Genomic DNA, 27,742 nt, shown 5'->3' with positions numbered 1-27,742 from the left:
TTTCACTAATATGTACTTTTAAATTACTAATATGTACCATTTATGGGTAAATAAGATTCAAACTACTTTTTTTCTGAGAGTGTACCAAGACCATGACAAGACATGATCAGTCACTTTGTCTATGTCAACAAGTCAGACGATCTTATCTCGGTGACAAGTTTAAAAAGTTAACAAGCAGAATTCAACAAACCGAATGTTTATGTTTCCAAGAATAAAACGCATGTACACTTTAAAAAAATATATATATACAGTAAGATACAGTGCAAGTGACTCATACACAAGCCTGTTTTGAAGCCCTCATGAAGGCAGTAGTGCCAAAGTATATTGGTTAATGGGACTGGGTAAATGTAATGTTTAAATTCGAGTAAATGGCCTTTGACAATATCTTTGAGGTAAAATAAAAGTATAGTTAAAATCCACACCAATCTCATCTAAGATCTGCAGTTGAGAAATATAACTGACACAGTCACTTGTCAACAGGATATGCAGCAATTTTCAAGAAACCACATATTTTATAGTTTTTCAGAGCGATGTGTATGATTAACACCTAGGCTAACAAGGGCAAACAAAGACTGAACTGTATGTCTTTGGCTGAGACATTTCTGGCGGTTTCATGGTTCTGTATCAAACCGCCTACTTGTCTAATGTTCCACTTTGTTGTGGAAGTGGAAAAGACACTCTCAGCTAATTTTTAGCTAATCGCTGAGAGAGGAGATCTTTCAGTGAGGATTTCAGTGAGTCACAGTGAGAAAAAGATTGTAGGAACAGTCATGATGGATAATTATTACCATTCACTAATTTATATGAAAGCTTGAAAAAACAGGTTTCGCAGGTGAAAACATAAGCATAATCCTTATTAAATATGAGGCGTGTGACACAAACGGCACATAAACTACTGTTCAAAAGTTAGTGATTGAAAAGACATTTTAATGCTTTTTTAATAAGTCTCTTATTATCACAGAGGCTGCATTTATTTGATCAAAAATGCAATAAAAACAGCAATATAGTGACATTATTTATTCATGTGATCACAAAGCTGAATTTTCAGCAGCCTTTACTTCTTCAGTCTTCAGTGTCACATGATCCTTCAGAAATCATTTTCATATGCTGATTTGCTACTCAGCGTTTCTTATTATTGTCAATGTTGAACAGCTGTGCTGCTTAATACTTCTGTAAAAATAGAACGTTCAAAAGAACAGCATTTATTTGAAATAGCAATTCTGTGTAACATTAAAAAATGTCTTTACTGTCACTTTTGATCAGTTTAGTGTGTGCTTGGTAAATAAAAGAATTAACTTCTTTAAATAAAATCTTACTGGCCACAAAATTTTGAACAACAGCTTCATAATTCACGAAGCAACTTTTAACATTAAAACGTATGGAAGTCCCCATTTCTGCTAAAAAGTTCAGTATGTGGGCCAACATCTCAACCAGAAGCTATTTTGGTCCACCAAACCAGTATAAACTAGTCTGTACAGCATGGAACATTCACGCAGGTCTAGGCTGGTTTTCTCAAGCGAGGATTCTTTGTAATCGGCAGAAACACCTGTTAAACTGTGATCAATGAAGTCATGATTATGTTTTGCTGTCAGACAGTGTGTTGTCAATAAACTAAAATAACATTGGCTCGTGTATTGTTTGGGCATCTGAGGGTATTTAAATCACTTAAAACAAAGTCAAAACTATTTCTCAGCCAGAATGTTTTGCCCACGATTTTACCCTTTAAAAATAAAGACTAGTTATTATTTCATATCATGCCAGTACAAATGATTCTACTGAACATTTTGGAGATGAATACTGGACAGCAAAACACTTCATACTTTCAAGCATCTGGCATGATGTAAACATCCTCAGTGATTTCAGCCTGATCTGAATGGAAGAGGGCAGGATCATTGCTGTAGATTGCATCATTTGGATCACACTGCAGGTATGTCTGATGGTCTCTAAATGGGGCAAAAGTGAAATTCAGTTCTTAGTTCTTGAAAGCTCAATCAAATCTTTAAATAAACAAAATCTGCACCATTATAAAACTCAATTAACATTGCTGCAAAATAAAAATAACTCTTTCTGACGGTTATACCACTATTGCCACACATTTGTGATGTCACTGTGATCTTGCAAAACAGACAGCAATACAACGTAGTAGGAAATTCCACTTTTACTTTAAAGACTTATAGCAGCTTTCTCATCACACGGTTTCTAATTATCTACATTAGATTCTACATTATGACTTTTGTACTTTACCTGTGTATGTCCTCGCTCTGTACAGTGCTCTGAAATTGGTGCAGATTGGACTGTCCACCATGAAAGTTCTCATAGATTGGACTCTGGGGTGCGGGTTGAAGTCCCCCGGCATATCCACTGTAAGGAGACTCCCTGGGATGACCATCGTGGCTTTTATCTTGGCTCTTAAGTTTGTTAGACACCTCAATATCAACTGTTTTTCTGTGTCGAAACCAGAAAAACACAGCTATCCCGATCAGCAGCAAAGCCACAAAGAACATAGACAAACCAACAGAAAGTCCAACTGTGTCGCTGTTAGACACAGCATCTGTAGAATTATTTGATGAGAAATTGGTGTTGTTTTCAGCCATGGTCTAAAAAAGACTGAAAAATTATGCTATATTTAGAATGAAAGCAAACACTCAAAAAACACAATCACATCTATGTATTTATGTAAACTGAAATTCAAATTAACATTGAAACAGTTATTTGTGCTAATGTAGCTCAAATGAATTGTTCCTAATAGAAGGAACCTTACCGTATCGTGTAGGTGAAATGAAATCACCTATGGCTGTATCACGGTTGCTGGCAGAAATGGTCAAGCTGCCGTTTGCTGTTTCTTTTTGCAGAAAGAGCATGAAAGTTCCTCTTTACAAAGCAATAGTCATGCAACCTGGAAATTCACACCCCCACACAATCATTCTTCCTGTTGTCTTAATAAATAGTTATGCTCTTAAAAGAAGATTTGTGGGTTCATGTTGACAGGAGCTATAATATGCATTGTTAATAATAGCTGAGCATAGCCTTTACTACTAACTTTACCAGTAGTTTCTAAAAGATGTCAATTGTACTAGCTTATTTGCAGACACTGTTCATCACAAAGCCTTCAAAAATAAAGAATTATTAAAAACAAATATTTGAATGCTATTGGTAACCCCCTGGTGAAAAAACCAGCATATGCTGGTAGGTATGTTTTGATGCTGGGATGCTGGTTAGGTATGTTCTGAGGCTGGTTTAAGATGGTCCTTAGCTGGTTTATGCTGGTCCTTTGCTGGTTTATGCTGGTCATGTTGCTGGTCATGTTGCTGGTCATGTTGCTGGTCAAGGACCAGCTTAAACCAGCACCAAAACATACCTACCAGCATATGCTGTTTTTTTTCACCAGGGCAGTGCTACACTGGCCCATAAGTGCATCACTGCCAGAAAACCACAAAATGTGACAAGTTAGAATATACAGAAATGAAAGCAGATTAACCAGAGCAAGACTTCAAATTGGAGCTAAAAAGGAGAAAATGACAGAAAGTAAAAAAAAATGAAAGCAACTCAAATGTTGTGGGTAATGCTGACAGACATTTGAACATCCTCTACGAAAAGGAGGAACTTTGTTATGCTAACATTGCGAGACCAGTGTAAGCACAATAATGCTTTTTTTTGCTAACAGGTTTTTGCTGGGACTTATGTACATTATGTATATTGTGATTTCAAAAAGAGGACAGAACAATGTCAGAATAAGAGCAAGTTATGGTCACTGTCTTTATCGCTTGTGCTTATATCACCCCCTGGTGTTAAAAACAGTGCATTTGCCTTAAAACTAGCATATGTTTGCACAATCGGTCATTTTGGGTAGTAGGCCAAGGCTGTGGATGAAATAGGGTCATTATCTTTAGAAATAACATAATTCTTGATTTAAAAAAGTACTGTTTCGTCACTTGTCACTTTGAGGTCCGTTCTCATTCTCGGTAGTGTTGACTTGCATCCTGAGCTGGAAAACCCCTAACTCAAGTCCAATTTACATCCATGATCTGGGGAAAATAATTCCGGTTTCATTGGAAATTGCTTTTTAAAGATGTTTCGTTAGTATATCAAACAAAACAGACAGTTCTATTTGACTACTTTGCCTAAACTAGTAGACAAAACATAGAAACTGGATTTTCCTGTGTTGGCTTTCCTCGAGACAGATAAACAGAAGCTACAGGGGTTCTTAAATGTTATTTAGGCTGAGAAAACAAAAGCTCCACCTTCAGGTTGCAAGGATTTCACTTCACTATGAAGATTGTCTTAGGTGAAACACTGAATATTGAGGTAAACTGATGACTGCCTGCTGCCAATACAGACGCTGACAAGCACTGTACATGTTGCACCACATCTCAGTGATATCTTGGTGTTATCTCAACTACACACCACTTCTCTTTTTCTATTAAAAATTTCCCAGCTGCTGTAAAACACTTCCTTTCACATGCAACATGTTTGCTATGGTTGTTCAAATGTATTTTACAAAAGAATTAAAAGAGTTTAACTTAATTTTAATCAAACTGACTGCAAAAGCTATATTTATTTAAAACAACAACAACAACAACAAAAAAAAACAATAACAATGCTTTACAATAAGCAATACTTTGAACAAGCATGCATATTAAATTGATATGCATCATGACATGTCTGAGTGGACCCGACATCTAACAACATCGGTGCAGACAGAAAGTGTACACGTTTTTTCACTACACAAAGATAGCAGATTACGGTTCTTCGGCATGCAACTATACTAGAAACCTTTTAGTGCTAAAAAGAACTTTTTTACAAGGTTCCATAAAGAACCATGCTTTGAAAGTGCTATAAAGAACATTAATAGTGTTAAAAAGACTTAAATAATAGCTTATTTTCATGAATATTATTTATTAATTTAGTTTTTAACCCTTCTACCTGCATTCTACCTGTCTATTTGAGTTTTACAGTTAAAAAAATGCCAGCAAGCCATGTCAGTTAAGTACTTTTATTTTTTATTGACATGGGAAATGGCAAAAATGACAGTTCTCCAACAAGTTATTGACTGGATGCATTAATAAATGATAACTGATGTTGAACATGAATAAATGCATCAAGAAATAAAACACAAAATAGAAGAAATATCTTTGCAATCCTTTATATGTAATTTATAAAGGCCACAAATAGCTATTCTGAATGGAGTATGTAAGCCATTTACAATGTTAAAAGGAAAAAGTGCTTTAAAAAGTGTTTTTCTAACACAAAGAACTATTTTAGCATAAAAGAGTTCTTTAGGGTGATATGGTGCTAAATAGAACTGTTACGACGTGTAAAGAACCCAAATAACCATTTTTCTTAAGAGTGTAGTTCAATTAAAAATAAATTTAGGAAGCGATGGATTTTCATGACCTTTCATTATCAACATTTATTCTGTATTTGCAGTGCAGATTTAACATAGCTACAACATGCCAGATGTAATCTGACTGATAAATGAATCACTCTTAATAGTAAATTCTTTACAGTTTTTCTCAGTTGATACCAAGCATTGTTCAACACTTAAACAACATTTAAAAAAAAAATTATATTCAAATAATAAATATAGAAATTGTTTATTTTATTCTTTGTTTAGATCATAATTTTAAACATTCTATACTTAATTAAAAGTTTGAAAAATAAAGCGTAAAAGAATAAAAACAACTACTACTTTATTACTTTTAATTAAAAAAAACATTTGAGAACCCACCATGCTAAATATTATCCCCTTATAACACCACGTGTGGTATTTATGGCCTAAAATAGAGTCCATCAAATTAAAAAAAAAAAGCCTTCCGAGACAACTTAATATAATGTCATAAAGAGACTTTGAAGCCATCTGGAAATAAGCGTTCTAAGACTCTTTGTAAATTCAGAATTGGGGTTCAGCGGATAATTTACTTGTTCTCCTTATGGGATTACTGACATGTTTCTCTGTTGCAACTCCGTGGTACTTTACCTGCTGACTGGTATGAGCTTGCACCCAGCTTCACAAGTGTAGACCCCCTGTGGTATGAAAAGCATGTAAAGTCAATCAAATCTATAGTTAGTTACCCCCCCTGCTGGCCTGTGGCGGGCTGTAGGTGTGCAGGGTGGGGCTGGGTAGAGCTGTAAATGACTGGTGTGTGTAGTGTGTTGTGTGTGGTGGGGGGTGTGACACGGTATTTGACAACAGGAGGGCAGGGTTGTTATCCTCTCTAACCAAATGAGGTTTAATGGGTTATAGTAGTGGTTCTCACTGCTCTGCACATTTTATATGAATCTGAATCTGACATACACAGTTCAGTTCGTGGATCTTTCTTCCAACAATCTGATAATCTGAATCCGGTGCGTTAAATGAGGGAGACATACAAAATGTGCAGAGCAGTGGGCCTCAAGAACTGGAGTTGAGAACCACTGGGTTATAGCAACCCCACCCGACCCTGTCCTTCATTATAATTGTTGTTAATCACTGTTAACACCTGTTATAAACCATGCTTATAAGTAGATCGAAATCAAATACATATTCAGAGTAATGAGGAAAATAGATTATCAAAGAGTTCAAAATACATTAAATGATAATCAATGAAATGCAATAAAAAAACTTAATGATTCTTGTGTTGTTGTCTTGATTTAAACACTTCAAATTCATGATTTAAATCCAATAAGATGCAGATTTTTAAAAAATTTAAAATTTAGTAGAATACAAAATGCAAAATACAGAATAAAAAACTCAAATATAGCTGCAAAGCTATACCAGGGTTCAAGCGCTTTAAAGCATTTAATCACATGATGTAGAAACACCACATATATTATTTAGCAAGCCATAGAAATTTCTACCATAAAAATATGTTTTTAAATATTTATGACTATTATAGTGCCAAATGTGGTCCGATCTCCCCAAAACTTTGCATGCTTGTTTAGAAGCACCTGTGGCATGTGCTCACCAGGTTTTGTGAAGTTTTGAGCTTTCGTTTAGGATTTATAGGCTTTTGGGTATATTTGGACAGGCCACGTTCTAAACAACCCCATTATAACTTCAGAGTACATTTCAGCTTTTTTTTTTTTTTTTTTTTTTTTTTTTTAGATAGAAATCAAATACATATTCAGAGTAATGAGGAAAATAGATTATCAAAGAGTTCAAAATACATTAAATGATAATCAATGAAATGCAATAAACTCAGAGTTGAAACTGAATGATTCTTGTGTTGTTGTCTTGATTTTAACACTTCAAACTCATGATTTAAATCCAATAAGATGCAGCATCCAAAGACTTTAGTGCATGTTTACATAAACTTGAAAATTTTGTAGAATACAAAATGCAAAATACAGAATAAAAAACCCAAATATAGCTGCAAAGCGACCAAGCGCTTTAAAACATTTAATCACATAATGTAAAAACACCACATATATTATTTAGCAAGCCATAGAAATTTCTACCATAAAAATATGTTTTTTTTAATATTTCTGACTAATATAGTGCCAAATGTGGTCCAATCTTTCCAAAACTTTGCATGCTTGTTTAAAGGCACCTGTGGCATGTGCTCACCAGGTTTTGTGAAGTTTTGAGTTTTTGTTTAGGATTTATAGGCTTTTGGGTATATTTATTTTTTTGATAATTATTGACCTAGAGCAGGGATGAGCAACTTCGGTCCGGGAGGGTCACTCTCTTGCAGAGTTTAGCTCCAAACCTAATTAAACACAGCTGCCTGTAGCTTTCTGGTGATCTTGAAAATATTGATTAGATTGTTCAGGTGTGTTTGATTAGGGTTGAAGCTAAACTCTGCAGGACAGTGGCCCTCCAGGAACGAAGTTGCCCATCCCTGACCTAGAGAGTCCAGAGAATTGTACCGCAGTGTTTTTTTCCCAGACTGAGTGAAAAACCTTGGACTAGTTTGCAAAAGTATGTTTTTGACATCTTCTTAATCATTAAACAAACGGTTAGATTGAAAGTAGTGGTTCTAGAGCAAAACGTTGTTTCAAATGAGGAGGGCTGTCATATGAAATGAATATCGTGCATATGTGAATATCATACAACCTTTATGGCTGTGAGTCAAACTGGCCCACCGAGTTTTTTTCCGATCGGCCTCCATTAACCTTGTCTAATAGGTACTCAAAATTCATTGGCCAATGGCAGCCATGTTTTTGGAGATATGGAAACATCCTTATAGACATTTGTGGCACTTTAGGCCAAGACCATACATACTGATTTTCATGTTGATAGGACATGCGGTTGCGTAGTTATAGCCAATTTTTATGTTTTTTCCCTCTTATAGCGCCACCAAGTGGCCAAGCTCCCGACTTTTTTTGATGTGACCTCACATTGAGCTCTTACATATGTGTTGTCAGATTGGTGAAGGTATCTCATTCCATTCAAAAGTTATAGTTGTTGTTTTTTTTTTTTTTTTTTTTTTTTTTTACGTTTTTGCGTCCCTTTTATTGATATTCACTCTCCGGAGAATCTTCCTGCTCTTTCTGCTAGGACTACTTTGCAAAAATAGACTACTTTGCTAAATAGATACTATTACTAAAAAAATCCAAAATAATAAAAAATTTTGAATCAGAAGCCAATGACTCCAACGACATAAAACACTCGAGCCTGTGACTCACGGTTTAGGAGTTATGAGCGATTTAGTACTTTTGATCGCTGTAGCGCCCCCATCAGGCCGATTGGGGCGAGCCTTGGTGACATTGTAGACACTGTGAGTACTACCATCCCTCCAAGTTTCAAGTCTTTATGACTTACGGTTTGGTCTGCCCGATCAGTTTTGCGTGGAGATTGCTGGTACCTTTTTAACATTTTTAGCGCTATATGCTTGAACCTCTAATAAATCTTTCATGGACCAGACCGCTGTAAACTGTAGGCCAGTGATCGGCCTAGGTTATTTTCAGTTATATGGAAAATTAGAATTTAAATCCATCTTGGTTTACTAAAAGAATCAGAATAAAAAATAGACCAAAAATAGGACACCTGTGTTGGCTTTCAGCTGAAATTTCACTTAGTTGTGTTTGTAAAATTATTGTTTAATAGTGAATATTCTTCTAAGATTTTATATTTCAATATAATTCCTGGAGAAATGAGTTTGCCATCGTTCTTTATTGAATATGCTTCCATCAGTATTGAAAGCTCTGTGTTAGAATTTGAAAATGTGCTCCAAAATAGTGTTTTGCAGATGGTGAATTATGACAAAAGTGTTCATGGATTTGGGAAAATGTGGTCATTTAATGCATTTTGTGTGAAATCTACAAAAATGATCTTTCGCTGAATGTTCTTGTTCTGCAATAAACTAATTAGATCCTTGTTCAAAACAGATATTATCACAGTCCCATATGTGGTTCCATACTGGAATAAATTTGTGCAAAACATTGACTGGAAGAAGGTCTGGCTCTTACCCAGCCGATACCTGCTGACCAACAAAATTAGAGAAATATCATTTAAAATAATTCATAAGTTTTACCCGTCTAATGATCATATTGTTAAAAAATTTAAAAAAGATATTGATGTAATGTGTACTTTTGTTCTGTGAATGTTGAAACAGTTACCCATTTGTTTTGGCACTGCCCCTTTGTCCAAAGCTTCTGGTCTGACATTTGTATTTTTATTGCTGAAAAAATTGAGAAAGATTTCAAGTTATTTTGGAAGGATGTTCTTTTTGGCCTTTATGACCTCAACAGAACTAAAACTATGCCTAATGAAACTTTCATTATTAATCTCATTATTCTGTTGGCAAAATATTACATTCATAAATGTAAGTTTGCGCATTCAAAAACATCTTTTTTTGCTTTTAACAATGAGGTCAAGCAATATGTCAACTCGATTAAGCATTCCCTTAATCAAAAGGCAACAAAAACTGTGAATGTTTGTAAACACTTTGATATCTTTTTGTAAATTCATACTTCCCCTGGCAAAATGTGATGATGTGAGTCTTGTTTATGTTTTGTTTATGTTAAAACACCTGCAATGTTGGAAAATGCACATTTTGTTATTTTTATAATGGAGATTAACATTCCTGTAAATTGTGCACTTGTTGAATAAAGCATTTATACAAAAAAAAAAAAAAAAAAAAAAAAGAATGTTCTTGTTCTGAAACGTGGCTTCAGTACTGACAAAAAAAAAAACCTGTTATGAATAAACGAATATACTCAGCCTGTCTGATTCGATTCCTGAACGAACGACTCACATGAACCGATTCTTTTTACCGAATGAACAACAAAAAGCGACCAGTGAGATTCCCGAACGAACGGATCATAAAACGGCTATTACAGCAAATCAAAACACTTATTTGCTATAATTAATGAATTATATATATAATTAATTCTATTAATTCTATTTAAATTTTATTTAATTAATTATATAATTAATCTGACTGCGAACAAATAGTTGCTTTCATCAAGTCTGCCTCGAAATAAATAATGAACTGCTACAGTGTTATATGATAATAAAAAAATACTTTTAAATTAAATTAAAGATAAATTTACGTTACCACATTTTTTGTTTCATTATATTTTCTCTATATTGTAGACGAAGTGCAGTACTGCATAAAATTTACGCCTTTGCAACATTTTGATTTATTTGTTCTGTTCTGTAAATCCCATTATTTGACAACAGACAGTGCAGCAACTGCATTTTCCTAATATTCCTTCCTTTAGCGTATTAAAAACTGGACAGTTTTCCATACTGTTGATGGAATAGAATTGTTAAACTCCATATTTCCATTCCTAATCTTCATACATTCACATAATCCTCCAATCTCTGTAGAACAGACTAGGGCTCGCGCGCTCCAGATGTGCTTGTTCACTACGCCCACGCGCACGGACGCGCGCACGCAGCAGCGTCTCATTGAACTAGAGCGGAGCCCAAGAGGAGCGAAACATGGCGACCTCGAATAATCCGCGAAAATTCAGCGAGAAGATCGCGTTACACAACCAGAAGCAAGCGGAAGAGACAGCTGCGTTCGAGGAGGTGATGAAAGACCTGAGTATTACTCGGGCGGCCCGTGTAAGTGTGTCTGTTTTCTCTCTTGTGACAGCATTCATTAGCCGCCTGAGGTGCGGGGCAGAATTTGTGTTGATACGACACGCACTGAACCCGCCTGTCTGGACGTAAACAATAACAAACGCCCCTCTCCAGTGCGCGTTTATCTTTAGCGTTGATTTCTAGATTGCCTTCCAACGGTCGCCATTGAGATATTTGATAATAAACAGACGGTCACGACGAGGCCTTATAAAAGTTGTCGTCCTCACAGCTGCGGTGTATGAGAGTGAATGGATTGAGCATGTGTATTTGACAGCCACACTACAGTCTCTCGCCATTATAGCTGAACTGCAATCAAGGCCGTATCCAGTGCTGGACACATTTTAGCATCTAAATATTAATTTCAGGTGTCATTCGTTCATGGAGGGTTAAACTTGAATGTCTGCATCGATTTTTACAAGCACTCAGTGGATAATTAAGTCATACACAACAGTGTTTTTACTCAGTCCAGCATTATTGCTCAGTGCATTTATGCCCAAAATAAGAACCTTAGGGTTGTGATTATACAGGCTTTGCTCGCAGTGCTCTACTAACATCCTAATCAAGAGTCAGACTAAATGCTACCCTTTTCTTTCTCAAGTTACTGCCTACTCAGTATCATTATCATCTTCAGTATTCTTCATTTTAAGTCCCACTGAACAAAAGTTTTTTTCTGAATAAATAAATGTAAAGTGTTTGCTTTTACAAAGAATAGCAAATCTTTCATTTCTACTATTAAGGTATATAAAATCTGTGGCGTATTCATGATAACACATCCCTGCCTAGTATGATTTATTAATGCATAAAGCATCAAGTTGTTAAATCCAAATTCCAGCTGCTTTGATTTTTTTTTTTTTTTTTTTTTAATTGTTACTGATTACACTACAAGTCAAAAGTTTTTGATTGTTTTTGTTTTCTTATGTTTTTTAGAAGTCTCTTCTGCTCATCAAGCCTGCATTTATTTGATCCAAAGTACAGCAAAAACAGTAAATATAAAATACTATATAAAATAACTGTTTTCTATTTGAATATATTTTAATATGTAGTTTATTCCTATTATTTCAAAGCTGATTTTTTGGGGGGGGGATTTTTGTGCCTTTTAATGGACAAAAAAAAGTGGCTATAAGTGTATTTTCAGACGTTTAATGAGGCTCAGAGGTGGCGTGAGTGCAATTAAGTTCAGAAATTCATGTATTAAATGATCTAAGTAACTGAAAAGATACTTTAAAATGAAACTAAAACTGCCAGTAGGTGGCGGCAAGTCACTGATTTAATTACTGAATCATTCATTCATTTGATTAGTTTGAACGGCTGATTCATTTGGGAATAAAGAAATTGACTGTCTTAATGAATGGCAAATTGAATCATTGACTCACTAGATTCTTTAAAAAAGGCACGTTCATTCATAAATGAAACACCGCTGTGTTTGAATGGAGATGTGTGGCGGCTCAGCTGTTTCAAACTATTTTCGTCGACAAAATGAAGCACAATCAGGCAATACTGTTTTAATCAGGCAATGTAAGTCACTTAATATTATCTTCTTGTTTATTGAACTGTAGCATTAAATCAATATCTCATTTACAAACTCCCTCAATAATCATTAAACGCTGTCACCATCTTAGTTAATCGCGATCTCACAAAGTTCCATTATAAGCAGCGAAGCTCTCTACACTGCACAATGAATCTCTTATTTTTACCCTGTCTACACTTTGTTTATGAAAGGATTTGTGAGATATGTCTGTGATACATTACTCAGTGCTGCAAAAACACATAGAAACCTTTGAAGCTCCTATAAGCACAAACACAAATATGCTGATCGGGTTAGTTGCACTGGTGCTCTTAAATATTTTTCCGTAGTCGCACACAGTAACGACACAATGGTGATTTATAATCAGAAGCCATTTTGTGAAATTTTACTTATATAATGTCTCATAATTTTATTGGTTGTTCTTGATGCAGTTACAGTTACAGAAGACTCAGTATTTACAGCTCGGGCAGAACCGAGGACAGTACTACGGCGGCTCTTTGCCAAATGTCAATCAGATTGGAAACACCACCATTGACCTTCCCTTTCAGGTGAGGTGCACTTCGACAGGTGAAATTTAATATGAATAGATGTGGAAGGTATGTTGTGTACTGACATCTGCAGGTTTGTTGGTTTTCCTCAGACTCCTTTTCAGAATTCAGGACTGGACACAAGCAGAACGACTCGTCACCATGGGCTCGTGGACAGGGTCTACCGGGACAGGAATCGCATTACGTCGCCACACCGCAGACCTCTCTCTGTGGACAAACATGGTCGTCAAATATCCTTAATGAATGCAATTAGAATAATTGCACCGCATTGCAAACGAAAGCATATTTGTTCAGATCTCTGCGATTTACTTATTCTAACATTATGAAGTCCTTAATGTTGAATCTCACATTGATAGCTGTCCGTATGCCTCTGTGTATCTGTCACCCCCACCTGATACCAGTTGGAGGAGGTGAGAGTTTATACTCACACAGTCTGCTCGCATGTGCTGAACACTGTACATATGTGCAGGAGTAGTAGCTGTTATAATGGCATGTCAATAATTATTGTTCATGGCTACATCAAATATTAAACTCAAAGATTTAATATAGTTGTCGTTGTAATGTTGTAACTTGCAGGATGGTTCATTATATTTTGTGTATTATTTAGTAGTATTAGTTGTTGTTGCATTTGATGCTAATATAAAAAAATTAAATGAATCAATCTTTGTAAGCATCCACAAAAACTACACTACCAGTCAAACGTTTTTAAACAGTAAGATTTTTAATGATAAAGACTTTCAATAGAATTCTCTTCTGCTCACCAAGCCTGGATTTATTTGATCCAAAATACAGTAAAAACAGTAAAATTGTGAAATATCTTTACTGTTTAATATAATTGTTTTCTATTTGATTATATTTTAAGATGCAATTTATTCCTGTGATCAAACTATTTTTTCAGCATCATTACTCCAGTCTTCAGTGTCACATGATCTTTCAGAAATAATTCTAATATGCTGATTTGCTGCTCAAGAAACATTTATTATTATCAATATTTAAAACAGTTGAGCACATTTTTTTTCAGGATACTTTGATGAATAGAAAGATCCAAAGATCAGCATTTATCTGAGATTAAAAACTTTACATTATACACTCTACCATTCAAAAGATTGAAGTCGGTCAGTATAACGTTTATTTTTTGGGGGGGGAGGATGTTTTACATTGATCAAAAGTTAGGATAAAGACATTTTATAAGGTTACAAAAGATTTCCATTTCAGATAAATGATGTCCTTCTGAACTTTCTGTTCATCAAAGAATCCTGAAAAACACAGTTGTTTTCAACTATAATAATAATAAATGTTTTTTGAGCAGCAAATCAGAATATTAGAATGATTTCTGAAAGATCATGTGAATGGAGTAACGATGCTAAAAATTAGGCTTAGAAATCACAAGAATAAATTACATTTAAAATATATTCATATAGAAAGCAGTTTTTTTTAAATGGTCAAAAAATATTTCAAACTTTTACTGTTTTTGCTGTACTTTGGATCAAATAAATACAGGCTTGGTGAGAAAAACATTAAAAATCTTACTGTTCAAAAACTCTTTAAAGGTAGTGTAGTTTGCCTACTTGATGTTTGCAATTATCTAACATTTCTTTATATCCTTTTACTACTCTGTTGTGCTTTTGTGGCACAATATAAAGTTTTAGTTATTTTAGTTAGATGAGACTGTTACCTCATGTGATTCTTGAATTTCTTTGTGCTTGTTTTGTAGGACAAACTCAGACTCTGCCCTGCACCAGAGCACTTTGAACCCAAACCCACAAGATGCATTTGCAGGAGGGTCTCAAGATTTACAACCAAAACAAGGTTGATACAATGTTTCTTTTAATTCTATTGCTTTATGATCTATTAAATTCTCTCATCAATAATGTTGAATGTTGCAGTGTGCTATATCCTGTCAAATTTTTCCTGCGCTTGTTTCAGTACATGATTTCATCCCTCTCTATGTACTAGTTCTTCTTCTCACTATGCCAGGAACAGGGGAACCTGAAAGTGACATGGACAAGGAAGGTCAAAACCAGATATGGGATCACAAAAAGGTACGTTTAGAAATAATTTCTTCAATATGAATTTCGTGGAACATTTTATTAAAGGAGAAGTCCACTTCCAGAACAACAATTTACAGATAATGTACTCACCCCCTTGTCATCCAAGATGTTCCTGTCTTAGTAAAGAAATTATGTTTTATGAGGAAAACATTTCAGCATTTTTCTCCATATAATGGTCTAATATGGTGCCCCGTATTTGAACTTACAAAATGCAGTTTAAATGCGGTTGTAAATGATCCCAGCCGAGGAAGAAGGGTCTTATCTAGTGAGATGATTGGTTATTTTCATAAAAATAATACAATTTATATCATTTTTAATGTCAAACGCTCGTCTTGTCTTGCTCTTCCCGACCTCTGTTTTTTTTCCAGGTCATGACAGCTGTTTTACGTTTTTTGTTAAGGGTGTTTGATCTTCTTCGCATGTTTACTTTGCAAAGACTAAGTCAGTACTTCTGCAGTGATGTAGGATAATTTGGAAATGATTTTTGAAGTTACAATCAGAGTTTTTCGACATACCCTAACTGTCTTATGCCAGAATACACAGAGTTCAGAGAGAGCAAGACAAGACAAATGTTTGAGATTAAAAAGTATTTAAAAGGAATTTTTTAAAATGAAAATAACCAATCGTTTTGCTAGATAAGACTCGGCTGGGATCGTTTACGACCACATTTGGGATGATTTGAAGCTGCATTTAAACTGCATTTTGGAAGTTCAAACTCAGGGCACCATAGCAGTCCATTATATGGAGAGAAATCCTGAAATGTTTTCCTCAAAAAAACATAATTTCTTTATGACTGAAGAAAGAAAGACATGAACATCTTGGATGACAAGGGGGTGAGTACATTATCTGCACATTTTTGTTCTGGAAGTGGACTTCTCCTTTAACAAAGTATGTATTGTTTTTTCATAGACTACTTCGCCAAGGCCCAAGTCAAACAAAATACCTGGAATCAAGTAAGTGTGATTTCACTGGATTTTCTTATTGGTGCTGATAGTGTAAAGTAGAGGGTAGGTGAATACAAGGAGCGTGCAGTACTTATCATTTGTTGATTGAAATGTCAAGGACATTCAAGCAAACAATTACCCCTTTATTATCCCAACCCAACAACCATCCGGTCATATCTACCTTTTTTACAACAGCCTTGTTTTATCACATCATAATCAATACAATGGGCTTTTTCTGTTGACTATATCTATTTATCCCAGTTCCTTCTAACGTCCCTCATGTCATTTCCCCAGTATATTTCCATCTCCAGATCAGGAAATGACTGCATCTCTAATCCCAGCGGCGCACAACACGGGCGGCTCTTTGCCAGACCTAACCAACATCCAGATTCCCCCTCCTCTCCCCACACCCTTGGACCCTGATGACTCCACGTCCTCTCTCAGTGCCTCCAACAGCACTGGCAACCTGGCCAACACTCACATGGGCCTCACGTCTGTCAGCCAAGGTGATTCTCACAAGCATATGCATTAGGACAGTCATTTTCAATCTTTTTGACTCCAAGGCCCTATGTAGGTTAATAGGTATCCAATGGTACATCTGCTGTATAAAATTTTTTGAAAAGAGTGTCCATAGATATAACTAGATTAAATAACAATATTTAAAATGATAATTAAGTTTCAGAATTCCAGAAATTTAAAGGGTTAGTTCACCAAAGAAGGAAAATTCTGTCATTAATTACTCAGCGTCATGTCGTTCCAAACCCATAAGACCTTTGTTCATCTTTGGAACACAAGTTAAGATATTTTTTGCTGAAATCTGAGAGAACATTGTTAAAATAGTCCATGTGACATCAGTGGTTCAACCGTAATGTTACGAAGCTACGAGAAAGTTTTTGTGCACACAGAAAACAAAAATAACGTCTTTATTCAACAATTTCTTCTCTTCCGTGTCACCCTTTCAGAGCTGAATGTTTTTCAGGGATCCCGCTCTGTTTAACAATTTACAGGACTTTTCTACTTTCAAGTTCATATTTATTTCTAAAACACATTTAAAACAACCTTGGTTGACTAAAGTGCTGTACATAATACATGAACACAGTTAAAATGAGTTAAAAGCACAAGAAAAAGATGAGTTTTTAGCATTGGTTTAAACTCAGACACCGTGGGAGCAGCTCTATCAGGTAATGGTGCAAACAGTCTAGTAAGACTGTTGAGTAAGGATTACGTTTGAGAGCTAAATTATTAAGGGCTTTATAAATGTAAACAAATCGATGTGGTATTGAACTGGTAGCCCATAAAAAGAGGGTAAGATAGGCTTAATATGATTCCGTTTACTTCCCATGAGCAAACGAGAAGCCACATTTTGGACTATTTGAGGGTGAGAAATGGAAGAGAGAGGCAACCTATAAAACAGTGAATTACAATAATCAAGTGTTGACGAGATAAAAATATGGATAACAATTTCAAAGCCTTTCTTACAGAAATAAGGTTTGACTTTGGCTAGTGATAAAGGTGATAAAAGCTTGAGCTAACTATAGCATTTATTTGCTATCAAGATCAAACATGTCAACTACGGGAGAGTTTTTTTTTCTGATAAAAAAATTATTTTTACTTACTTTCTGTACAGTAAAATGAATTAGAGCTTGGCATAACTAGAAATAGGTATATTGTTTATAAAAATGCCCACAGTGTTTTAAGATTTTATTACTTTACATGTTATAGAAAGCACACTTTTAAAATTAAGCTACCTCATGTTATCCAGGTTTTTCTAGATTGGGAATTCTGTTCATTCAAAGAAAAAACTTATTGAGGGGGTGAATTAAAGGAATAGTGCACTTCCAGAACAAAAATTTACAGATAATTTACTCACCCCCTTGTTATCCAAGATGTTCATGTCTTTCTTTCTTCAGTTGTAAATAAATAGTTTTTTGAGGAAAACATTTTAGGAATTCTCTCCATATTTTGGACTTCTATGGTGCCCCTGAGTTTGAATTTCCAAAATGCAGCTTAACTGCAGCTTCAAAGGGGTCTAAACAATCCCAGCCAACAAAGAAAGGTCTTATCTAGCAAAAAGACTCCCATCTCATTTTCTCCTTCAACTTCAAAATCGTCCTACGTCACTGCAGAAGTACTGTCCCAGTGTTTACGAGGTAAACAAGCAAAAAAAGATTAGACGCCCTGTGCAAAAAAAGTTAAACAGCGAAGTTGGAGGAGAAAATGAGACTGGAGTTTTTCGACATAATCTAGCTGTCATAAACAGGAATACTCAGTTCATGCAGAGCTAGACCAAGACAATTAATTTGTAATATGTTTTTAGAAAATAACCAATCGTCTCGCTAGATAAGACCCTTTTTCCTTGGCTGGGATCGTTTTGGAAGTTTAAACTTGGGAGCACCATAGAATTCCATTATATGGAGAGAAATCCTGAATTTTTTTCCTCAAAAAACATAATTTTTTTTTAAACTGAAGAAAGAAAGACATGAACATCTTGGATGGCAAGGGAGTGAGTACATTATCTGTAAATTTTTGTTCTGAAAGTGAACTGCTCCTTTAATCATAATTTACTTCAGATATTTAGATTTTTAGTTGTTTTAGCTTGATTTAATGCTTACATGTGTTTTAAATCATTTTAAGTTATTTTCAGGGCATGTTTGAAATTTGCTGAGGCTCCCTAGTGGGCCCTGTATACTACTTAGTATACTAGTATAAGTATATATTAGTATATACTTATATAAGTATAATACTTAGATTCTAGTATTAGATTCTCTCTCTGGTTAAAACAATCTAATAACTCTGGCTGCTAGTATTTAACATTTCCTCAGATTCAATGTCATATTTAAGAGTTTCACACTCATTGAAAATCATCAGGATGCTATTTATTCAGCATCTAGGTAGGGCTGCCCCATCTGTTTGTAAGTTTTAACATAAACTGGAACTAGAGGCTTAGTAACTACTAGCTGGTTTGTAACTTGTTAGTAGGTTGTAAATTTTTTTGTGGTTGCTTTATTTGACAACACGGACCAAAGCACACAGAAGTATGCTGTTTAGGGATGGGCGATACTTTGTATTTTATTTTCGATCCAATACCTATATTTTCAAGCCAAGTATCGTCGATATCAATACCGATACCGATACCTCTAAACTAAACTGATCTTTTAAATTATTAAAAGAATAAAATCAGTAATTATACCTACTTAACATTATATTTGAAAGTCATGTGTTTTAAACATTTCATAAGCGTTTTTTTTTTTTTTTGATAACACTGTCAGAAATAAAATGAACTAAAATTTTGTATTTTAGCTCTTTACTGGGCAGTAACCTCAAAGGTGCACCTTTCTTTACCCCTAAAAGCCAGGGAGCATACTAGTACCATACAAGTACACACACATTAAGGGTAGATAAGGTACAAAGGTGTACCTTGGAGGGTACCTGATAAAAAATAACCATGGTGTTACATTAGTACTAAAATGTATAATAATAATAATAATTAGTAGTAGTATTATTAGTATTAGTATTACTAATTATTATTACCATGGTTTTTGCTACAAATATTATGATTGAAATAGTTGGTTGAATGGTAGAAGGAAGCAAGTCAAAAGAGAGGGTGTTAACCATGGTAAATTTGTTGTTACTGCAGTTTTACTACAAATACTGTGGTTACTGTTGCAAACTGTGTTGTTTTTTTTTTGTTTATGTGCGTGTGTGTAAAAAGTTGCCAGGCTGTTGTACCCCTAAAGGCCTAACTTCAGCACAAATTGTTTCTTACAGACAGCAATTACAGGAAATAACAACCAATTTGAACTTTTGACAACCATTTTAAATAAATTTACTTACACAAAGTAGCCTAATTAAAATAAATAATTCACGTACACTATACTGTTCAAAAGTTTGAGGTCAGTATGATTTTGTAATGTGTCTTTAACCATGCTAACAAAGGCTGCACTTATTTGAACAAAAAAAAACAGTAAAAACAGCAAGTTTGGGAAAATGAACAATTAAAATAACTATTTTCTATTTTAATATATTTTGAAAAATGTAATTTAAAAAGCATCTGTGATCAAAGCTGAATTTTTTTTAACATCATTACTCCAGTCTTTGAGTGTCACATGATCCTTCAGAAATCATTCTAATATACTTTGCTACTCAAGAAGCATTTTTTTTAAATAATGCTTTATTATTTCAATACCATGAGAAGAAGAGGAAGAAACATCATTTCTGATTATTATCAATGTTGAATGAAGCGTCAGCAGCGAAGGCTATCTGTAATCGATTGGTTCTGTCTTACAGCATTTGCGTGTGTTCCGATGAGCAGGAGAAATAGTTCTGTCCTACACAATAATTCGTTAATAGTCTATTGTTCCTCTTAGAGGCTTATTTTATGCACCAAACTTCTTGTAAAATAAATAAAATTAATGGTTAAAAATTCACTTTAGAATCAATATTTTTATGTGAGGATCAATCCTTTCGATACAATGTCAGTATCGAAAGTATCAATATTTCAGGATCAATCCGCCCATCCCTAATGCTGTTTAGGTTGTTTGTGTTGAAGAGCCTCTAACAAATTCATTTAAAGGGATAGTTCACCCAAAATGAAAATTCTGAGATTAATTACTCATACTCATGTTGTTCCAAACCCTAAGAACTTTCAGAACATTTTCAGAACACAAATTAAGATATTTTTTTGATGAAACCTGAGAGCTTTCTGGCCCTGCATTGACAGCAATTATCATGTTCAAGGCCCAAAAAGGTAGTAAGGACATTGTTAAAATAGTCCATGTGACATCAGCGGTTCAACCGTAATTTTATGATGCTACAAGAATACTTTTTGTGTGCAAAGAAAGCAGAAATAAATATAGCTGCAAGCAGCAATTGTGGGGCCAAGCACAAAAGCGGCAGAATGAGGAGCTAAGCATGGCAAGGAGCAACAGACCGACCTCAACAATAAGTAATTAGAGTCATTTTAGGGTAATATCAGTTGAAATGGCTGAAAAATCATAAATACAACTATTAATATGATTTAATGGGTTCTCGCTATTGACCAACAGGTGGCGCTGTTGTCACATTGATGTAATGTGTTCTGTGTGAGCTGACAATGACACACACAAAGTTTGGTGTCTTTATGTCAAACCTTTACAGAGCCTAAGAATCATTTTGGCATCATGCCTCAAATTTGCAGTGGTGCTGTACGAAAACGGTTTTGTCTATTGACACGAAATCCGTAACTTTGAGTCAGCACAGTCTGAAGATGATTTGAGTCAAATTTGGTGAAAATTGGACCAACGGTCTAGGAGGAGTTTGAAAAAGTAAGTTTTGTACATTAATCAAAATGGCGGAAAAGGAGTTTGGCCAACTGTGGTATAATTGGTATGTGTGTTGTCGGCATGACCCAAGGAATGTTTTGAGACCAGTTTCATTACAATAGGCTAATGCAATCAGAAGTTATTAGCATTTTGGCGTAGTCAGTGTGAGGTGACAATGGCACATACAAAGTTTGGTGCAAATATGTCAAAGTTCAGCAGAGATACAGCCTCAGATGCAGTTTGGCATCCTTCCAGCAAATTCGTTGATGCGCTAAACGAAAACCGTTTCCTACTAAGCATTGACACGAAATCCAGAACTTTTTGTCAGCAGGGTCTGAAGATGATCTGAGTCAAATTTGGTGAAAATCGGATGAACAGTTTAGGAGGAGTTTGCAAAAATAGGTTTTCAATATAAATCAAAATGGTGGACAGGAAATTCATCCAATTATGGCATAATTGGTATCAATGATCTCGGCATGATCCAAGCAATATATCAAGACTAGTTTCAGTAGAGTAGGCCAATTAAAACAAAAGTTATAAGCAGATTTCTAAATTTCGTTATAACTTTTGACCACAAGATGGCGCTACATCCAAACCTTTTGAGTACTGTCAGGTCATGGTGCCGAAGACACATACCAAGTTTCATAACAATATGTCAATGTGTATTTGCATTTGCATTTTTGGACAAAATTCAATATGGTCGACACTCAAAATGGCTGACATGGGAAAATTGGATATGGTTGGACTCATGATGCACCGAATCTGAAGAGACCAGTTTTGTGATTTTTGGCCAACCCATTCAGAAGTTATAAGCAAAAAAAGCCATTTTACATATCTTCTGACCACTAGGTGGCACTGTGCCGAAACACTGCAGGTAGCCTCAAGTCATGCTTGTCATTACACACACCAAGTTTGCTCTCAATACGCCAGACCGTATTGAGATATAACCTCACATACATTTTTGCGTGCGTTTCGTAGAATTAATTTGCACGTTAATCGAGAACGGTTCGACTAATCAACTTGAATTCCATAACTTTTTGCCAGCATGGTCTGAAGATGATCTGAGCCAATTTTGGTGAAAATCAGACAAACCGTCTAGGACGAGTTCGAAAAAATAGATTTTACGAATAAAAATTTATAGAAAAAAACTAAACCTTACGATTTTTGAATTTTGGACTTAATTTGACTCGGCATGAGCCAAGGATTCAAAGAAAAAAAGAATTTTGATTCTGTGCCTTACGGTTCAAAAGTTATTAGCATAAAATGATTGAAACTTTGGACAAGTGGTGGCGCTACAGAGTTTGAGTTAGAGACTCCAAATTTGCTGTGGCTAATGATGAGACTATCCTCTATCAGTGTGCCAAATTTCACAACTTTCCCGCAAGTGGTTCTATGAGCTGTCATAGACTTCCAGAGCGGAAGAAAAAGTATGCTAACGGATACAATAGGTGCCATCACACTTTCAGTGCTTGGCCCCTAACTAACGCAGGGCTTGCGGGTTCAGTCAATCTACTTTATTCCACCCATTCCTCTTATCAGGTGTGACATCAGCCCAGCCCACAGTGACAGTGAGTGTTCAGCGCCGTCATGAGAATGTAGTTCCTCTGATCCTCAACACAGACTCCCAGCAGCACCCGAGTCTTCAGCAGCTGTCGCCCACCCTCTCTCCTCCGCTCTCTCTATCACAGGTAACACTCAGCTGCTGACGAGGACTGATTTGAGCTGGTGATACAGAGATACATTAAATGCTAATTTAATCGCTTGGATGCAAATACAGTCTCTCATTCTGAATCTGTGTTGAATAGGCGGTGACGATAGATGCCATGACACTGGAGCAGCAGTTGGCTCAGTATGCTTTCTTCAGTCAGCCGTCCACACAGACACAGGGGGTCGGTGGGCTTCCTCAGCTTCAGCAGAACACCCAGCTGCCACCTGTCTCAGGCAGCCAGACGCAAACCTCTGTGGGCATTGATATCAACACGGTAAGATCACATCCTAACATTTGCTTCCATACGTCCGCAAGTGGATACCTAGATATTGGGTATGTATGGTCTGTCAATCAGATCATACATGGCAATAAAAGGTTTAATTATATTGAAAATGCTAACAAATACTGTACCAGTCAAATGTTTAGGCTTACCTAATAATTATACACAAATGTAGGAAATAGCAGTAATGAGTATGTAGTGGGAAAAAAAGCCAAATAAAAATTATTTTAATAAAAACTCTGTCATTAATTACTCATTCTCATGTTGTTCAAAAACTGTAAGACCTTTGTTCATCTTTAAAACACAAATTAAGATATTTTTGATGAAATCCTAGAGCTCTCTGACTGTGCGTAGACAGCAATGCAGCTGACACGTTTAAGGCCCAGAAAGGTAGTAAAATTGTTGAAAATAATCCTTAATTTTATGAAAAGAATACTTTTTGTGTGCAAAACCCCCCCCAAAAATAACGACTTTGTTCATCAATTTCTTCTCTTCCGTTCTAAAGTAGAATGTCCAACTGTCTTAGTTCATCGTCTGTATATTCTGGTTCAAATCAAGTCATTAGGGGCCAAGCACCAGAGGTGCGGTGGCACCTATTGTATCCGTTGGCGTTATTATTATTCCGCTTCTTCTTCTTCTTCTTCTTCCTCTTCCGCCGCAAGTCTATGGCAGCCCATAGAACCGCTTGCGGGAAAGTTGTATAATTTTGCACACTGATAGAGGACAGTCCCAACATTAACCATAGCAAGTTTGGAGTCTCTAACTCAAAGTCTCTAGCGCCACCACTTGTCCAAACTTTCAAAAGATTTATGCTAATAACGTTTGAACCGTAAGCCACACAACAAAATTTTTTTTTTCCTCTGATTCCTTGGCTTATGCCGAGTTGAATGGACACCAAAATTCAAAAATCGTAAGGTTTAGTTTTTTTCGCTATTCTCAATTGTTCGTAAAACCTACTTTTTCGAACTCGTCCTAGGCCGTTGCACCGATTGTCACAAAAATTGATCCAGATCATCTTCAGACCATGCTGGCAAAAAGTTATGGAATTCAAGTCGATTCGTCCAGCCGTTCACGAATAACACGCGAAAGAATTCTACGAAAAGCTAGCAAAAATCAATGTGAGGCTATATCTCTGTAATAGTTTGTCATATTGACACCAAACTTGGTGTGTGTTATAACAAGCATGACCTGAGCCTACCTGCAGTGTTTCGGTGCAGTGCCCCCTAGTGGTCAGGAGATACGAAAAATGGCTATTTTTCTTTATAACGGCTGAATGATTTGTCCAAAAATCACAAAACTGGTCTCTTTAGATTCGGTGTGTCATACCGAGTCGAACCATATCCAATTTTCCCATGTCAGCCATTTTGGGTGTCGGCCATTTTGAATTTAGCTTTAAAATGCTGTATCTTGAGAACGGATTAGCGTATCGTTTCGACATTAATTACAAAAATGTTCGGCACCATGCCCTGAATGTACATAAAAATTTTGGGGCCAGCGCCACCTTGTGGTCAAAAGTTATAACGAAATTTCAAAAAATGCTAATAACTTTTGCGTACATTAGCCTATTGAAATGAAACTGATTTTGATAGATTCCTTCGGTCATGCTGAGAACACCGATACCAATTTTGCCAATTTTGGCTGAACTTCCTGTCCGCCATTTTGATTCATGTTGGAAACCTACTTTTTGAACTCCTCCTAGACCGTTAGTCCAATTTTCACCAAATTTGACTCAGATCATCTTCAGACCATGCTGACAAAAAGTTATGGATTTCGTGTCGATACACGAAACCGTTTTCGTTTAGCGCATCAACGAATTTACTGGAAAGATGCCAAATTGCATCCGAGTCTGTATCTCTGCAAAGCTTTGACATATTGACACCAAATTTTATATGTGCTATTGTCACCACACTCTGACCAAGCCACATCAATTTGGTAACAGTGCCACCTATGGGTCAGAAGTAATACGCCATTCACTAAACATTAATAATTAAATTTACAAAAATGCTAATAACTTCTGTTTACATTAGCCTATTGGAATGAAACTGATGCCAATAGATTCCTTGGGTCAAGTCAAGAACATTGATACCCATTATGCCGAAATTGGCCAAACTTCCTGTCCGCCATTTTGATTAATGTACAAAACCTACTTTTTCAAACTCCTCCCAGACTGTTAGTCCGATCTTCACCAAATTTGACTCAGATCATCTTCAGACTATGCTGGCAAAAAGTTATGAATTTCGTGTCGATATACGAAACCGTTTTCATTTAGCGCATCAACAAATTTGCTGGAAAGATGCCAAACTACATCTGAGGCTGTATCTCTGCAAAGCTTTGACATAATGACGGCAAACTTTGTGTGTGTCATTGTCATTTCACACAGAACACGTCACATCAATTTGAAAACAGCACCACCTGTTGGTCAAAAGTGATAAGCCATTAAATTTTATTACGATTGGTTGTATTTATGATTTTTCAGCCATTTCAACTGATATTATCCTAAAATGGCTTAAGTTACTCACTGTTGTAGTCGGTCTGCTGCTCCTTGCCGTGCTTAACTCCTCATTCTGCCTCTTTTGTGCTTGGCCCCGCAATTGCTGCTTGCAGCTATATTTATTTTTGTTTTCTTTGCACACAAAATGTATTCTTATAGCTTCATAAAAATAAGGTTGAACCACTGATGTCACATGGACTATTTTAATGATGTCCTTACTACCTTTCTTGGCCTTGAATGTGTCAGTTGCGTTGCTATCTGTGCAGAAACATTTACATTTTTAAACAGTAGTGTATGTGGACAAACATTAAATTATCTGTAAAATTAATTTCAAGCATGTATGATAGGCCTTTAGATCAGACAGATTTTAAAATCATAAAAAACACAAGTTAAACCTGTCTAGACATTTGACTGGTAGTGCAAAACAAGCAGTTTTCTTTCTTTCTCAATAAAGTTCTCATTCTTGAGAAAATGAAGAAATCTGGATTTCATACTATCAAGTAAAGACAGAAAATACGTATTTCCATTTATAAAGAATCAGGTCATTTAGCTGATGTCCTGGTAAAAAATGTCCTGGCTGCAGAGTTTACATGACAGAGTAAGCAGAGACATTGTAAATTGTTACTTGAGAGCCACAGGCCACATACCCTGAGTCAGAGGTCCCCCTACAGGGGCTCTGCTGGTCTAACTTGGTGTTGTCCCATATAGGCTGCTTCCCTCCAGCAGTACCGCTGTAGGGTGGGGTCTTCGGCCAATCAGTCTCCAACCTCTCCGGTCTCCAATCAAGGCTTCTCTCCGGGGGGGCTCGCCTCAAGTAAGGGCGAATCCAGCAGCCGCTGCTTCCTCCTGTAGTTTGTTTTGTTTGGAGCCGATCTGGAGCCTGTCCCTTTAGCCGCTCTGTGTGTCCTAGTCCAGTCGTGTCTCCCAGTCTCTCTTATCCCGGCTGCTTCGCTGTGTGTCTGAGCACCACTTACTCGTTCTGTGTATCATGCTGATTAGCGATACAGGCCAATTTTAATGTACGCCATACTCAAATTGCCATCGCTGTTACGCATCCTTTCACCGGATCATGTGCGTTTTGTGCATTTTGAGCAAAATTGATGGTTGTGTCGGTGTGACAAAAATAATTGTCCTTTGAAAATGTTTAATGTAAATGAACAATGAAATCATTACAAATTTGAATAGTAATGTTTTAAAATTAGACTTTTGTGTAGAAAAAGCAAACATATTCAACGCGATCTACCAGCCAATTCAGATGCCATGGCCAGAAAAATGGCCTCAATCACAAAAAAGAAAGAAAAAAAGTATTTTGGAGCAGAAATATAAAAAAAACGCTGCTTCAGCAGAAAGCCTTCATAATGACTAATAGACGAGATATTTTTCAGACCTGAACAAAAGAAACAAAATATTTGAAAAATACAGAATTTAATTCGAATTTAAGTAAATTACTTTATAGATCAATAATGGCTCTGCAATCTAAACAATATGAATTTTGTAAGTACATTAATATTGTACTACACTCCAGTCAAAAGTTTTTGAGCGGTAATATTTTTCATTTTTTTCTTTTTGTTTTTTTTTTTTTAAAGAAGTCTGTCTGCTCACCAAGCCTGCATTTATTTGAAAATGCAGCAAAAACTGTGAAATTTTGAAATAGTTTTACTATTTCAAATAACTGTTTTCTTTTTGAATATATGTTAAAAATGTAATTTATTCCTGTGGTTTCAAAGCTGAAGTTTTAGCATCATTACTCCAGTCACATGATCTTTCAGAAATCATTCTAATATTCTGATTCGCTGCTCAAAAAATATTTATTATTATGTTGAAAACAGCTCAGAAGAACAGCATTTATCTGTAATAGAAATCTTTTGTAACATTATAAAT

At 35.7% G+C, this 27,742-nt stretch overlaps 1 protein-coding gene across 1 annotated transcript in view; it reads left to right on the top strand.

Annotated features, from left to right (window-relative positions):
* The first annotated feature begins 10,835 nt into the window (after positions 1 to 10,835).
* The window catches only part of crtc1a (CREB regulated transcription coactivator 1a), a 33,711-nt gene continuing 16,804 nt past the window's right edge, over positions 10,836 to 27,742 (top strand). The window contains 12 exon segments of the mRNA XM_051131996.1: positions 10,836 to 10,996; positions 12,971 to 13,087; positions 13,180 to 13,319; positions 13,438 to 13,497; positions 14,802 to 14,896; positions 15,044 to 15,129; positions 16,048 to 16,091; positions 16,377 to 16,588; positions 22,922 to 23,070; positions 23,188 to 23,364; positions 26,570 to 26,659; positions 26,661 to 26,675. Coding sequence (XP_050987953.1) covers positions 10,871 to 10,996; positions 12,971 to 13,087; positions 13,180 to 13,319; positions 13,438 to 13,497; positions 14,802 to 14,896; positions 15,044 to 15,129; positions 16,048 to 16,091; positions 16,377 to 16,588; positions 22,922 to 23,070; positions 23,188 to 23,364; positions 26,570 to 26,659; positions 26,661 to 26,675 — 1,311 coding nt within the window. The 5' untranslated portion in view covers positions 10,836 to 10,870.

Source organism: Labeo rohita, chromosome 2 (assembly GCF_022985175.1).
Source record: "Labeo rohita strain BAU-BD-2019 chromosome 2, IGBB_LRoh.1.0, whole genome shotgun sequence".
NCBI lineage: Eukaryota > Metazoa > Chordata > Actinopteri > Cypriniformes > Cyprinidae > Labeo > Labeo rohita.
The sequence above is the reverse complement of the archived record's forward strand: the minus strand, read 5'-3'. Positions and strand labels throughout refer to the sequence as shown.